General features: G+C 40.6%; 1 protein-coding gene across 12 annotated transcripts in view; it reads left to right on the top strand.

Moving 5' to 3' along the window:
• The window catches only part of fryl (furry homolog, like), an 83985-nt gene that overhangs the window by 64291 nt on the left and 4724 nt on the right, over window positions 1–14970 (top strand). For 6 of the 12 annotated variants that reach the window (XM_028026899.1, XM_028026900.1, XM_028026891.1 and 3 more), the window contains 11 exons: window positions 249–323; window positions 1058–1234; window positions 1436–1444; window positions 2416–2616; window positions 4906–5106; window positions 9033–9439; window positions 11432–11639; window positions 11726–11875; window positions 11988–12086; window positions 13630–13698; window positions 14774–14791. In XM_028026899.1, coding sequence (XP_027882700.1) covers window positions 249–323; window positions 1058–1234; window positions 1436–1444; window positions 2416–2616; window positions 4906–5106; window positions 9033–9439; window positions 11432–11639; window positions 11726–11875; window positions 11988–12086; window positions 13630–13698; window positions 14774–14791 — 1614 coding nt within the window. The remainder of the gene's footprint in view (window positions 1–248; window positions 324–1057; window positions 1235–1435; window positions 1445–2415; window positions 2617–4905; window positions 5107–9032; window positions 9440–11431; window positions 11640–11725; window positions 11876–11987; window positions 12087–13629; window positions 13699–14773; window positions 14792–14970) is intronic. The other 6 variants (XM_028026892.1, XM_028026901.1, XM_028026902.1 and 3 more) reach the window with 4 other exon arrangements.

Genomic DNA, 14970 nt, shown 5'->3' on the forward strand with positions numbered 1-14970 from the left:
TAGATGGTGACCTTTTTTCGAGTCTGTATTCCCAAGTTAAGGATTAGTCAATTACTAAATTAGATGACGATTATCTCAGTAAATAATTAATCTGATTAATTGTTTTGACCTACATCAAACTGCAGTCTTAGTTTATAGTCCCTGGAAGATGGCAACTTTCACCTTAACTCTGAGATTTCTGGGACCTGAATGAAGTTGTGGAGAGCTTAAGTTTTTGTTTTCTAATCTTTCATGTGTTTCTGTTACAGAGAAGAACCAGAGAAAGGCTGATGAATGTCCTGTCTTTATGTGGTCCAGAGTCCGGCATTCCCAAAAATCCTTCTGTAAGACTCCTCTCCTTCTCTGTGGCCTCAGACAAAGTCTCTCATAAACCCTGCTGATTCAACTTGCGGCTTGGTCACTTTGGTGGAAATTAACTGTCAGGTCTAAATACCTATTAAAGACAATTTAAACAAACACAGGAAAGACAAGAGAGTTAAATTCTTTGTTCTCGCGAGGAGAGCAGAGAGAGACATGCTTTCAGTTACAAATCTCCAACCGCTCTGAAAACACATCTCTCGCTCCTCTGTTTTATTGATTTTAGGAACCCTGTCACACGGGGCGCTGCAACTCTAAGAGGGTGGAGGGGAAAACAATTCATCACATAGTTGCAGTGCTAATGACATTCACTATCTAGACACATGTTATCTATACTCTAAATCTTTCTTGCTCCGGTCGAGTAACAGACAATTGTATATAACGCAGAAGAGCAAAGTTTATTGCCGGCCATAAACTCTGCCAAAAGAGTTGTCTCCGCTATCTCCCAGGAAGGCTTTTTCCAAGGAGGTCACAGGAAGGAATCATAATTATTTAACACACAGAAACATTACTTAAAATAGGAGAAAAAGAATATATTTAAACATTATCTAATTGTAACTACAAGGCTACATGATACAACGAATATTTGATAATTACTAAAAATACAATTTATCCAACATTAACTTTTTCATTTTTTATTTTAAGGGTGTAGAGATTTTGTATTGCACCGTCTGACAACATAAACCTTTTATTCTTGCAGGTGGTTTTCTCATCTAATGAGGATCTGGACTCTGCGGACCAGCAGACAAGCCTCATCCCCGCAGTGGAGGAGGTGGTCCGAGAGGAGGAGGTTCAGGGTGAAGACACGGGCAGCGAGCAGCAGTTTGGTGTCTTTAAGGACTTTGACTTCTTGGACGTGGAGCTGGAGGATGCTGAGGTGGGTTTACGTTCAGAGCGTCTGATTACTGCAGATTCAAAAGCTAAAAGTAGGTGGAAAATATTATTACTTTCAGTTATCAGCCCTGCCATTGCTCTCCTCTTGTCAGACTTGGAATTAGTTGTGACAAATGAGCAAAATTGTTTTCCAGCAGTCTTAAGTCTACTAACATACATATTCTTTTTCCTCTCTTGCTACAAGGAGTTGCAGGTATGTCTCTGGGCCCAAAAGTTAATTCATTCCTCCCCTGCCCCCCATCCTGCTGTTCTCCCTGTTCTCCCCATCCTGCTGTTCTCCAATTAAGTGCTGTTGGACATTTTGACTTGAAGATTTTCCCTTGTGATTGTGGACATTTTTAAATCTTAGCATGATGTTTCATCCCAAAAATGTGGAGAACAACCTACACCATCCACTCACGCATGTGACCTTTTGATATTTTGATTTCAGTGGATTTTTGTTTTTTTTTTTGAGATTTAGGGTATTTTCACACCTGATAGTCCAGTAGACTTGGTTCAAGTGGGGGTCAGTATTGCAACATCTCTCACGTTTTTAGCTGATGAGGTTCACTTTCACACCCTTTGAATAAAGGTTGTGAAAGCGCCACCTCTTGCCTTCGGTGACGCTGCACCAAAAACCACTGAAGGAAACGATATAAAAGCCTCGGAAGAAGACCGGCGCAACTTCCTTCTTCACAAAATCTAAACTAAAATGAAGTTTTTACAGTTGTAGAATTTCTCTTTTGTCTTTGGTAAAAGACTATTTCTGCGCTAGACTCACAGTTATTTTGGTTGTATTTACCCAGAATACTTCTCGGTAAAGTCCATTTCCTGCTTTCTCCAGTCCGTTTGCGTTCACATATGCATTTGAACCAGAGTTCACTTCTACCAAACCTAAACCTGAGTTTGTAGATGGGCCAGAGTTCACCTTTTTTGGCTCACATCAGAGTTCAATTGCACGTTTACCCCTCCCCAAACAAACCAAACTCTCTAGGCAAACAAACTAGAAGTGTATTAAAAGGAACTGGTGTGAAAGGACCCTTCTTTTTTTTTTTTTTTTTAGAACATTACGTGGTGAAATGTCTGTTTTGTGTCTTTATTATCTTTTCAATTATTATTACTCCCATCTCAAACCTTCCCTTTTGCACACTCCGTCTCACTGCTGTTGGCCTGCTTGTCCTGCAGGGGGAGAGCATGGACAACTTCAACTGGGGGGTGCGCCGCCGCTCCCTGGAGAGCATGGACAAGGGGGACACGCCGTCTTTGCAGGAGTGCCAGTACGCTGGCAGCACGCCAAGCCTCAACCTCACCAACCATGAGGACACGGACGAGTCGTCGGAGGAGGAGGTACTGAGCGCTAGCCAGATTCTCACCCGCTCCAGCCTTGTAAGTCTCACTCCGCCCAGGGTCCGCACACACACACCCCCAACCACCCAATCTACCGTGGCCCCTCACACAGCCCGCTGGCATGGTGTGTGCGTGTGTGTGTGTGCGCGCGCGCATACTAAGCTGGACCTGCTGCCTGCTTCTTCGCTGGTGGTGGTAGTTGCCCTCCTTTAAGTCTCAGCCCAGTCCTTTCACCTCTGGCTCAAAGTGAAATTGTGTATTTAAATGTAAAGTCAGTAGGAAGATATAGTATAGAAATGAGTTATCAGTAAGTACAGTGAGTTAATATTTTTTTGCACACTCTATTAAAGTATAAAATTCTAGTTTTTCCAAACCTGCATTGTCCGTTTTTGCCACTTTCTAACAATTCTCCAGCTTGTTTCTAACTCCTCTTCATTTTGCCTTGCAAGCTTAAATTCCCCTGTAAGATAACAGAAATGCTTGAACTCATTCTGGAAAGGGTTTGTTCTCTCTCTCCTCCTCTGCTCTTCTTGATAATGCATGGTGAGAGAATGAGCTTTTGCCTTTTATTTTGAACATGTGACTCCCAAAGAGACATAAGTCATCCAGTTTTTATACTTGAGTGCAAGCAGCATTTACACTACCTTCAATAAGTATGTATGCCCCTTGAAGTTTTTTCACATTTAGTCATTAGGATTTAATTGACAGACCAACAAAATGTTGTGCGGAAGTGACAGTAGTGGGTGGTGACAGTAGGGACAGGGGTGTTTCATTGCAAAATGTTGTATTGCTATTATAACGATAAAAATGATGATTAAAAAAAAGGTTTTTTTGTTACTTTTTTAGGTAACCGTATCACTGTGATGATAAGATACAGCACTCTTAGCACCACAAACACAAATACTGCTTTTGAAAAACAGGCTCATTTGGAATAATCTTCTTTAGGACGTCATTTACTAAATCAAAGAAGTTTGATTTATATCGCTAAATTGCACACAATAGCTGATTTTTTTTATTCATATTTTCAAATTTACATAGACGAAAAACATTTTCTCCTATGTTTTTGTGGACATACGACCAGTTTGTTGTTGGAAGAAATTTTTCACAACAAACTATGCAATAGATTCCCACCCCTAATTTTCAGTAGTTAATGGTTGTAGGGGAAAACATTAAGAAAATTAACAGTATGTTGGGATTTGACAATGTAATGTTACTGATACTTGTCATTCTGTTGTGGAAATTCGATGCAGAATTTACTGCATGCAAAAGACAAAGGTCTGGATTTGTTATATTTACATTTTAAAAAATGTTACTTTGTGTTGTTCTGTCACTTGGAATTTCAGTAGAAAACATTTTGGTTTTGTAGTTGTAACTAGACAGAAAGTGAAAAAGTCCAAAGGCTGTTGTAAGGCATTGTACTTGCAATATGAAGCCAGTCAATAAAGTTAAATTTCTAATAGCATGATAATTTTTTGAAATAGCCTGAGGTAATTTTAAGATGCAGGGTCGGAGAATTCAAGACTAAAATGACTAAACTTCTCTTGCTTGATACTGATACTGAGGTCATATTATTTGATTAATACTTTGTGAAGGTTTGCAATTTTTTATTTTAAGTCTACTAAACTAAGGAAAGAAGAGATTTTGTTGTCTTCGATTGCACACAATCTAAAATATTTGCATAAAACGAACCCTTTTAGGGAAAGATCAAGAACACTGCAAAACGACAAAATCTTACCAAGTATATTTGGTCTACTTTCTAGTGCTAACATCTTTGTGCACTTTAAAACTAAAAGTAACTTTTCAGCAAGACATAGAAGCCAATAATTCCTTAATATTGATGAAAAAGAACTATATAAGTGAAATAATCTGCGGGTGGAACACGGCATCTTTCCCATATCATAAGTGAAATAATTTGTAAACTAGCACTTTTTCATCAATATTAAATAATTATTGACTTAAAACAAGCTCCTGTTTCTTGCTGAAAAGTGACTTCTATGTCAGTTTGCTCTTTTTAAAAGTGTACAAAGATATTTGGCCTGGAAGCTTGAAATGCACTAATCCAATAAACAACATTTTAAGTCAATTAATGCTGCTTTTATGTATCGGATCGGTATCGATACTAAACCTGAGATATCTGTATCGGTATCAGAAGTGAAAAAAGCAGATTGGTCCACCCCTATTAGAAACCAGACCAAAAATACTTGGTAAGAGTTTGCGTTTTTTCAGATTTAGATAACATAGTTATCAGCTACGGTTTAACTATATTCTTGTGTGTTTATATCCGTAATAATCTGCGCTGACACCCGTCGTCTCGTCTCTGTTTTCCAGCTGAACAGCGACTCGGCGACAGACGACACCGCGTCCAACCACGTGGACTCGTTGCTGCAGTCTCAGGAATCGTCCAGCAGCGCCATGACCGAAGAGGCCACCATCCTGCCCTCCCTGCCCTCTCTCCCCTCCCTCCCCCGACTGGATAGCCCCAGTTTGGAGATGGCCCACTCAGACAGCACCAGCAGCCAGCTGCCTGAGGTGCGATCAATCGGGAAAAGCAATAAACTGTGGTGCTCGGGTGCTTTTTAGCTTGCCTTTCTTTTACTTCTCCGCTTCTGTCTGCCTTTTGCTCTACTTCTTATCTTGTTGGTTATTTAGCGGAAAAAAGAGAAAACATTTTAGGGATGTGTGTTTTTTCTTTTTGATGGGGTGGGTTCTGTGACTTGCTATCGTGTTCAGATGTTTTTAGCTGCTTAATTCCCCTCTCTGGCCCCTTCTTTTGGTTGCTTTGCTCTGGGTGTGGGTGCTGGAGGCTGGTTCTTTAGCTCTTGTGCTTTCACTATGTGATTTTTGGGAAGAGATGAAAGCAAGCACTCACCTCAGGCCAGCTGTTACTGCTCAACCCCAATAACCGTTCCGACTAAATCCTCCGTTTAAAAACTTGTGAAAACGACACGAGGTCCGTTCTCTTCATCAGAAGCATGTGTGAGTATACGTCCTTTTTAAGTGGTTTGTTGAATTTTAAAAGTCCACTAAGTTGAAAAGCAGTCAGAGGTGCTCTAGTCAATTAAACCTCTTCCATTTGCTACTTTTTTTAACATGTCTTATGCTACTAACTGCTACTGACTTTAATCACTAACTATGCTCAGATGTTATGATGATCTGGTTGTCATTTGTTTGGGGAATATTTTAGTTTGAGTGCAATTACACTGAATAATTTTGAGCTTATTCTTGTCATGGATAATGGTTTACTTGTATGTGTGCAAGTGTTCTTGGTTTACTTGCGTTTAAGCCACTTTATTGGGGCTTTTTCTTATCTCATACACTGCCACCTACTGGTCAACCAGTGTAAGTTGACAAAGAAATTCTCAGACTTGGACAAAAATTTCAAGCATTTGGCCAGTTCTCTGCTTTTCGATGGCATATTAAGGCCGTTGTAGTTAGAAAAAAAGGAGGAGTAGATTTCTGACAAAAAATGTCACAATTATTTTTAGAAAAAGCAAAACTGATTTTACATACTGTTAATCTCAATTACTGTAAAAAGCCAATTTAGCACAGTATTTTGTGGTAATTATGGTGGTGTGATAAAACTGCAATATTTTCAAGTTCTCCAGTTCTTTTGGCAATTCCTCAATCTCTGCTTTTAGAGCCCCACAAACATGAATCCTACGCTAAAAATAAAACATAACTGTCATCAATTAGGCAATCTACATACAGCATTCACATTTAGTTGTACAATTTTACAGTTAAATGGCAAACGATAAAAGCATTCAATCATATTTTCTAATATATTAATATCTATTGATGGAGGGTACACCATAGACATGTTGCCAGTCCATCACAGGCAAAGACTTCTGTAAAAAAAAAAAAAGTATGTTAGGAGAAAATTATAATTTATCTGTCTATGTGAACATCACTTTTTATGTTTTGAATTGATATTTTCATATATATATATTGGTACCATAACATTCTTCAAAATACGTTAGAAGTAATTTTGGTTTTAAATTGTAATATATTGTTTTTGTTGCCAAAATAATGAAGCCAATCTAAATTAATATGGATGTATAGTACCTAAATAATTTAGGAAACATTTACTGCTGTCTGGAAAGCACTTTGCAGTGATACTTTTGATGACGATAATATGCCGATTATTCTGTGTCGCCCTAATGTTGACCACCACATTGGTCATGTGAAAAACTCCTTGGAAAATGCACGTTTTTGACAAAGTATTAAATAATATGCACCTAGTTATAATGTTCATGTCTTAAGATGATGGACAGCACAGATAACATCCAGTGAGGTGTTATTTAGCGCATGAAAGACTAAAGTCGAGCGTGTCTCCGTTTATGCTCGAATGCTTCAGCAAGTGTTTCTACCCTTCAGTGACTGTGCTCTACAAGCTAACTCCTTTATGCCAACGATCTCAATATCATCCCAAGGTCCTCCCGCCCCCCCGTCTTGTTTCACCCCGAGCTCTTAGTATAATGAGCCCCCGATAAAACCATCAATACTCTTACTCGTTCCTTCCTGCACGACCATGAACGCCGCTAAAAGCTTTCCAGAATATGGATGCCTTCCCTGTGACGTACTGGGCGGCCTGCCATATGCCATTTTCTTAATGCATCAGACTTTTAAGTGAAGCTAGAAGAGTGCAGCCAGAAGAGTGGAAGCTCTCTTAGTCAGAACTCATCCTCCTTCATGTTGAGCAACGTAGATCTTTACTCCAGTCATGCTGCGCACAATTGACTCCAGTTACAAATATAATGAATTTAGATTCGATTCATGATTTCATAAAAGGATTTGGACTTGATTTGGACTTTCGCACCAATGACTTATGACTTCACTCAGACTTGAACCCTTGATGTGGAAAAAATCTGATGTCTTAAACCAAACAGGAAGTGTGCTGAAAATGAAAACCTTGGAAATGTGCTCGGCACACAATCCTGTCCGCTGAACCATTATTTCCTCCTTTTGATGCACTAACAAGCAGGTTGCATACACTGTACAACCGAGAGTTTTCTAAACTCTAACTTTAATTTGGGAAAGAAGAAGGAAAAAAAAAAGCTAAGTCTACCTAAGCAATGAGTTGGCTACTGTGCAGCAGAAATGCACCGTAATGTTGTATTACAGTAGGATTTTTTCTTTTCTTTTTTACCCCTCCAGGGGGTCTTTTGTGGGCTCTAGTGTCCCTTATACGACAGTGGGCTGACAGGAAAGGGGGAAGGAGAGGGGGGAAGACATGCGGTAAATATTGTCGGGTCCGGGAGTCAAACCCGCGACGGCCGCGTCGAGGACTCAAGAGGGTCGCGCTAACCACTACGCCACCACGGCATGCCCCATTACAGTAGGATTTTAATTTCACACAGAAGTAAATTTCTTAGATTAATTGCGATTCTGGAGAAAGTGACATAAATGTTGGCTGCAGCTGTAACAAATCTTATTTATGGGATCCCAGAGCTGCCATAAATATGTGACTATTCTATTGGGTGATGGACTTAGTGCAAACTGTTTTAAGGCAGAAGGTAACCTTGATATTTTTAATAGAAAATGAAACATTGGTCATTATTGGGTCTCTCAGCAGGATATTAATTCTAGCAATTTGGCCAAAACAACATATCTAAGTCGCCAAACTTAACCTGTTTAGTTTTCTTACACAAAAACTGGGATGAGCTAAAGATAGAGGGAGTGTGCAAACAGGAATGGTCCAAGACCCCTCTGTTTCTCTCAACCAATGTTGTAGCACAAGAAGTTGTTTTTTTCTGTTAGCAAAAGTAATTGGACAGAGTTACCAGAGAGTGTACCAATCAGGGTAGCCCCAGTCATTTAGTTTAAAAAAAAGCAATGTTTCTTAACTTGGAAATTTTATTTTGTCAAATTTTACACATCTTCACCAGGTATAATAACAATGGTAAATGTTGGGATATGTGCTGCTGTTTATTGATCCATCCATGGGAATCGCATACAAATACAAAGCAAGAAGCTGAGATTTAAGTTTCTGGTTGTAGAAATTTACTAGATGTGCTTGGAGTTGATCTTTTCTCCAACACCAAGTCTGGAATCTTCCCATGATGGCCAATATTTTCACGTCACAGTGGCTTGTGGCAGCATGTTACCAAGCTAAGGCAGTTCCATTGTTTTACTAATAGAAAATCAACCTGAAACCTAAAGTTTTAGCATTCAATTTTAGTTGGAATATCATATAAACTATGTTTAATAGCATCCAGTCATAATTTTGCTCTTAGAGAATAACAAAAAAAAAATACTTGAGATAGTGGAGGTTGTATGCTAACCTTCTAAATGGTTATTTTTAAAATACCTACACTAATGACGTAAACGGTGTATGCCTGTAAACTGGTTGTAGTTTTACTACACGACACAAAGCGACCAGTACTTCATGTTGACACAGTAAGTAAACTTGCTTGGTAAGCTGTAACTGAGTGCCTCCATGTTGCTTTGCGTTGCAGGACGCTGTTAGCATGACTGCGGCAGATGAGCTGAGCAGCAGCGTGAGCGAGGATACGGGCTTTTGCAGCGTCCCCCCTCTGCCGTCTGATGCACCCGAGCTGTGCGACCTCCCTGACCCGCAGGACCCCCAGTACTCCCAGGACGCCCAGGAGACCCAGGACCCTCACGAGGACCTGGACCCGGCCCCCCCTCCTCCGCCAGCCATCGACACGCCGCCGGGGTCGTTCTGTGAGGAGGATTGCCAGACCGTGCTGCCTCTGTCCATCTCCTCCACGCCGGATCCCAAGCCAGATCCAGACCCGGACAGCACCTGTGGCTCTTTGTGGGAAGAGGATGTGACGAAGGCCCTAAAGGAGCTGGATGAGCGCTGTGAGGAAGAGGAGGCAGACTTCTCTGGCATGTCTAGGTAAATAATGTTTTGAATAAGGAGGTCAGAGTTTTTGGATTGATCCTTTGCTCTCATTCTCTCTAATTTCCTCTCTGATTATTATGAATAAAAGCTGATAGTGACACAAAAAACTGAAAATTTTACGTAAAATTTGCTTTACTCATTCTTTTATAAGTCATTTATACTAGAGGGAAATATTTTAGGGAACAGTTCCTGTAGAACCTAATTAATATTTTTAAAATGAAGGAAACCATATTAATAAAGTTGAGTTTTAAACCCTCTGTACAGTTTTATATGAGAAATTGGTAGTTTTGTGTGTATTGCCTTTAAAGTACAGTACAACATAAACTACTCGTCTTTTATTTATCAAGTTTTTCAACATTATTATTTCTGATAGAAAACTATTAACACCCAAATCAATGGGCCTTGTTTTGTTTTTTGTTCTTTGTTTTTTTTTGTTCCTTTGACATTTTTAAATAGGGAAATGATGCTTATGTTTGTGATCTACAGATGCCTTTTCTACTGAAAACAAGCTGTTTATTTTTGTCCAGTAAATTTAATTATTTTTCACTTTTTTTTTCCGCACATAACAATAATGAAAAAAGCTCATTTTAAATATTCAACTTTAAAAATTAGGCCTTTGTGTTAAAAATGTTAGGACGCTGCTGATGTAAAGCCTTATTTTAGCTGGTTTTAAACTGGCATATAAATACTGGTACCGCGGTGTACTTCCAAATACTTCAACAGCTGTGAGCATTTCTGCCATCAAGAAACTTGATGTTGGTTTTAGATTGTAGTTTATTGCTTGTTACCAAAGCAGGGAGGCTAGTGAAGCTGATCTCCAAATTTTTGTTGCAGCTTGAATGAACTGTGGTCATATCTCAACATGTCGTAGAAAACATAGTTTCCTTTAATGTAGCTTGAGTCGTCCTTTTTCAGGAACCACATGCACACTGAAGAGTGTTGGCGCATCCTCTGATTGGCTGGAGATTGGATTTTTCAGTTTGTGGGATCAGCGGAAGCATTGTGCTGATGAAAATAATATAATTATTTATAATGAAAATAATAATAATAATAATAATAACAATCACTTGTAGAGTATAATCTGTCAACAAAAAACAAGTTGCATAGCTTCTGCAGGTAAAAGACAAAACAATTGCCGTGGAAAAAATCTTTTTGGCAGTATTTCAGCCTGGCGCACGCTGGCTCCCGTCCATTCTCCTTATGAAGGTGGGCCAATTTTAGCTGAAGGACATTTTTAAAGAGATAGAAACTACGCTGAAGCAATAACGGTCAGGTTGAACAAATAGTTGCTAACTTTGCCTCTTACTAACATATTGTATAAGTGCAGCTCTTTTACTTAGCTTAGGTTAAATTAGGCTTCTGCAGTTAAATGTGCGATGTTGATTTATGAGTTGGAGGGAGGAAGATAAAACCATCTCCAGCAACATTCCACTAGTGCGCAACCAGGAGCTCGGGCTGTGTGCAGAAGTGTGTGTGTGTAGTGTGTAGGTGCTTAGCTTGTATAGAGCACTCTGCAGTCCTGTGTGGGATGAGAGTGCTGTGCGCTTGTGCCGTTAGCAGTTGCAGCACAGTCAGGCTGCAGACGAGGGGGAGAGGATCGAGGAGGGGGGCAGAGATGAGAAGCGTTAGTTGGGGGTGAGGATGAGGGCAGAGACCGTGTCCGTCGCAGCGCTCGGCAGTGCAGGCTTCAGATATCTATATTCCGTCTGCTTCTTCAGGCTCTTTGGTCCGTCAGGCCTGTGAGTACCTTTGTGTGATGCTAAAATGCTAATCTTGAGTGTTGTTATTCAAGTCCCACTGCGTAGCGTGGGCATGCTTCTCTGAGAAAAACAGCAGCGAGGTTGTTTACTTGCTGTGAAAACAAGCGTGTGCACACATGTGTGTGTGTGCGTGTGGGGGGGGTGCACGCATGTTTACATTTGCTCTTCAGTGAAGGATTGTGGAGCATGTCGGAGCCGAGCTCATTTGCTCCTCTGTGTGTTTCAGTCAAGATGAAGGTGACGCAGATGGCTTCCCAGAGATCCAGGCCTCTCCGCCCCCTTCGCCCTTCCTCTCAGCCATCCTGGCGGCGTTCCAGCCCGTCGCCTACGACAACGAGGAGGACGCTTGGCGTTGCCATGTCAACCAGATGTTGTCGGACACAGACGGCTCCTCTGCTGTTTACACATTCCATGTGTTCTCTCGACTATTTGAGGTAGATCCATCAACATTTGTTTTGTTTTTTATCTGCGTCTTTCAGAAGGAAATGAATAGTTTTTCCTTCTGATTCTTGGTGAACAGAATATCCAGAGGAAGTTTGGTTCTATCACACACTCATCTGTCCGCTTTTTGGGGGAGAGGCTCCAGCGAATGGGTAATCAGTTCCTCAGCTCGCTCGAGGTCATGACGTCTCACTCGCAGTGCCCCACCGTGCTCCTGGATGCAGAGACTGTGAGTCTGATCCTGTTGGCTGCCTGCATTTCTTTAAGAAAAATAAAAATCATTGCTTGTTGTGCCTAAATAGATGCATCTAATCTGTTGTGTTTGTGTGATGCTGTTTTAGCTGGTCTCTTGTGGACTTTTGGAGACTCTGAAGTTCAGTGTGCTGGAGCTGCAGGAGCATCTGGACACATACAACGCCAAGAGAGAAGCTGCAGAGCTCGTAAGTTCCTGTGTCGTTCGCTGCTTTTATAATTCACCAGCAGGGCCGGATGTACAGGAATGTGGGCCCCCGGGCTGGAGCCAGTTTTGGTCCCCTACCCACTAAAGAAAAATCCTTTTACTAGTGCAAATTACAGTACAGCAATAGGTAGTCCTATACAATCGATGCATGATCTGTTTAATATGTCTCCTAGCTAATAACTCCATGTTGTTCCCAAAGAAATCAACTATAGTTTCATAATTTTCAAATACTTATTTAGATTAATATTCCCAAAATATTACAACTCATCAAATTTGCACCTATGAGTTTTATATAAAGTACAGTGTTTCCTCTATGTGTAATTGATTGTGATGCACCACCACAGGAAAATAAAAGCCGTCACACCATCAGAGTGAAGTTTTGTTTCTTAAAAATATATATTAAAGCAATGTAAAACATGTGAGATTTAAATATAAAGAAACGTGAAAACTTACATTATTTTGAAAAATAATGTAAGTTTTTTCAAAACGTACATTTTTGAATGTAAGTTTTCAAAACTTACATTCACTCCGACGACTCCTGCCTGTCTGGCTGTGAATCCGGCTACTGAACGCTGCGCCGCTCTCAGGAGTGAAGTAAAACTAGACCACTGTCCAAAGTAGCAGAGATAAGGCAAAAGAAAAAGACCTAAGCAAAGATAAGTTGAATTTATTTCTAGTTCAAGCCTTCAAACGCAACCCTAATGTTAATGATTGTTGCATTTGGATAGCAGCAGTTAGTTAATATAGTTAATAAACTACGTAAATGGACTAATAAGTCCAAAACACCGGCAGTGCTTCCCCCTTCTCTTTGAAGACTGCCTCACATCTGCATTTTCAGCTGCTGTATCCCGCTGTGTGAGCAAGCAACAGAGAGAGAGAGAGAAATAAACTGCATCATAATCTCAGCTCAAGAGAGATGAGATTCAAAAACATATTAAAATTCTTCTATATCTCTGCGATCACACAGTGGGCAGCAAGGAGAACACAAAGACGTATAGCTGATGCAGGACAAAGATAAGTCCAGCCTCTCATATGGGGACAAATCAGTGGTGGGTTCGAGTACGTTCTGCTGCCGCTACCGTCTGCATCATCCTGCTCTGAGGGATAAAAATAACTCCGAGTTCGCCTAAATCAGTTAGAGGCGGCCAGACAGGAAAAAGCTGTGAGGGGTGGGAGAAGCGAAGCAAGGGGGAGTGGATAAAAGAGAAATGAGATTGCCGAGGCTTCTGGGATGCAGAGTGCTAATCGAATAAGACAGCAATGTTCCCTGTAGGGCCAGATACCATCCAATGCTCAGGAACAGACTATCTTTAATTTGCTAAGTACAACGTTCTTATTAAATCTTTAGCTTTATCCGCCCCATGCAGTACACAAACACTCTTGCAAATGCATATATCTAGGTGGAGCACAAAACACTTGCAATGCTCCTTTTTCTACTAGGCGTTCCCTCTCCTTCTTTTAACCTCGTTTTATTTTCTTCTTCATGTGTTTCCTCTCACGTCTGTGTCCTCTCAACCCCGCAGTGGCTGGAAAACTGCAGGAAAACATTTGGGGACAAAGACAGCAGCCAGCGACCAAACACTCACGCACAGGTAGGAACCGACGCTCACCTGTCTGCTAGTTTGTTTGGCTCCGTAGGTTTCGGATGACTCCGAACGGACAGAGCCTTGCTAAAAGGTTTCACACCTCCTGAACGGCTGAACATTTTCTTCTGTTATGTCCCGGCTGGGGGGGGGAAGCATCCTGTCATCCACACAGTATGACACTGCCACCACTATGTTTCACTATAAGGACGGCATGTCCAGGATGATGTGCAGTCTTAGTTTTCACACCACTCAAAGCATTTTAATCCGTTTTTTATGCAATACTGGAAATACAATAAAAGATACAAATAAAATTATTTTAAATAAGACTAGAAAAGCATTCCTTTAGTAAATCTAAAACCTATTCCACTTTTATTTTTTTCTATCTTAACTGCAAAATGTAGATATTTTTGGTACAGTTACTGCTCTGAATATGTTGTGGACTTTTTTTTTAGCAAATTGCCTTTTTTAAATCTGTGCACCCCAGATAATGATAAATCGATTACTAAATTGGTTTACAATTGTTTCAGTAATCAATTAATCCGATTAATTGTTTCAGCTCTAATGTTGAGTTACAAACAACCTAGTCTGTGGACTAGCTTGTTTACAATCTTTGTGTGTCTTGATTACTTGGCCGGTTGCCAATTAATCGTTTCAGCCTTAAACAAAATGCTCTGCGGTTTGGTGTTGCGTTGAGGCGAAATCTGATGTGAATATCTTCGCAAGGCACTGGTCCCTTCAAAGTTGTGTATTCTTCCATTTCATCCACACTTATTTACAGTTTCACTGCTCCTTCCTCTCTGGTCAGCCACTTCTGCAACAAATCTTTTTCTCTCACTCTCTACACACGCTGTTTTTTTTGCCTTTTATCTATCAAGTTTCTGTTAAAAGTCAGCTCACATGTTTCCGGCCTTCTCTGCGCCGCGTGCAGGGAAGATGACGAAGTGCCGCTCCTTGGCCTTCAGGTCGCCATGTCTCAGCTGTCATGTTTAAAGCTCACTAATTCTTGGTCTTTCTCTCCTTGTTGTTGTTTGTGTGTGTGTGTGTGTATACGTGTGTGTGACCTCCTCACCTTCTTGCTTAGCAAATGGAAAATCTAGCAGTAAGTGGTTCTCTTATTATAGACTTCAATAATGACGCCACCCGGACAAAACACTGACCATCTCATCGCTCTGCTCCCACACACCTCTGTATCTCAATCTTTGTTTCTGCTTTGATTTTTGTCATGTAACCCAATTCAACCCCATGTCGGCCCAATCAAAACATTCTGCTCTTCTGTTT

The sequence above is a fragment of the Xiphophorus couchianus genome, chromosome 9 (genome assembly GCF_001444195.1).
Source record: "Xiphophorus couchianus chromosome 9, X_couchianus-1.0, whole genome shotgun sequence".
NCBI classification, from domain to species: Eukaryota; Metazoa; Chordata; class Actinopteri; order Cyprinodontiformes; family Poeciliidae; genus Xiphophorus; species Xiphophorus couchianus.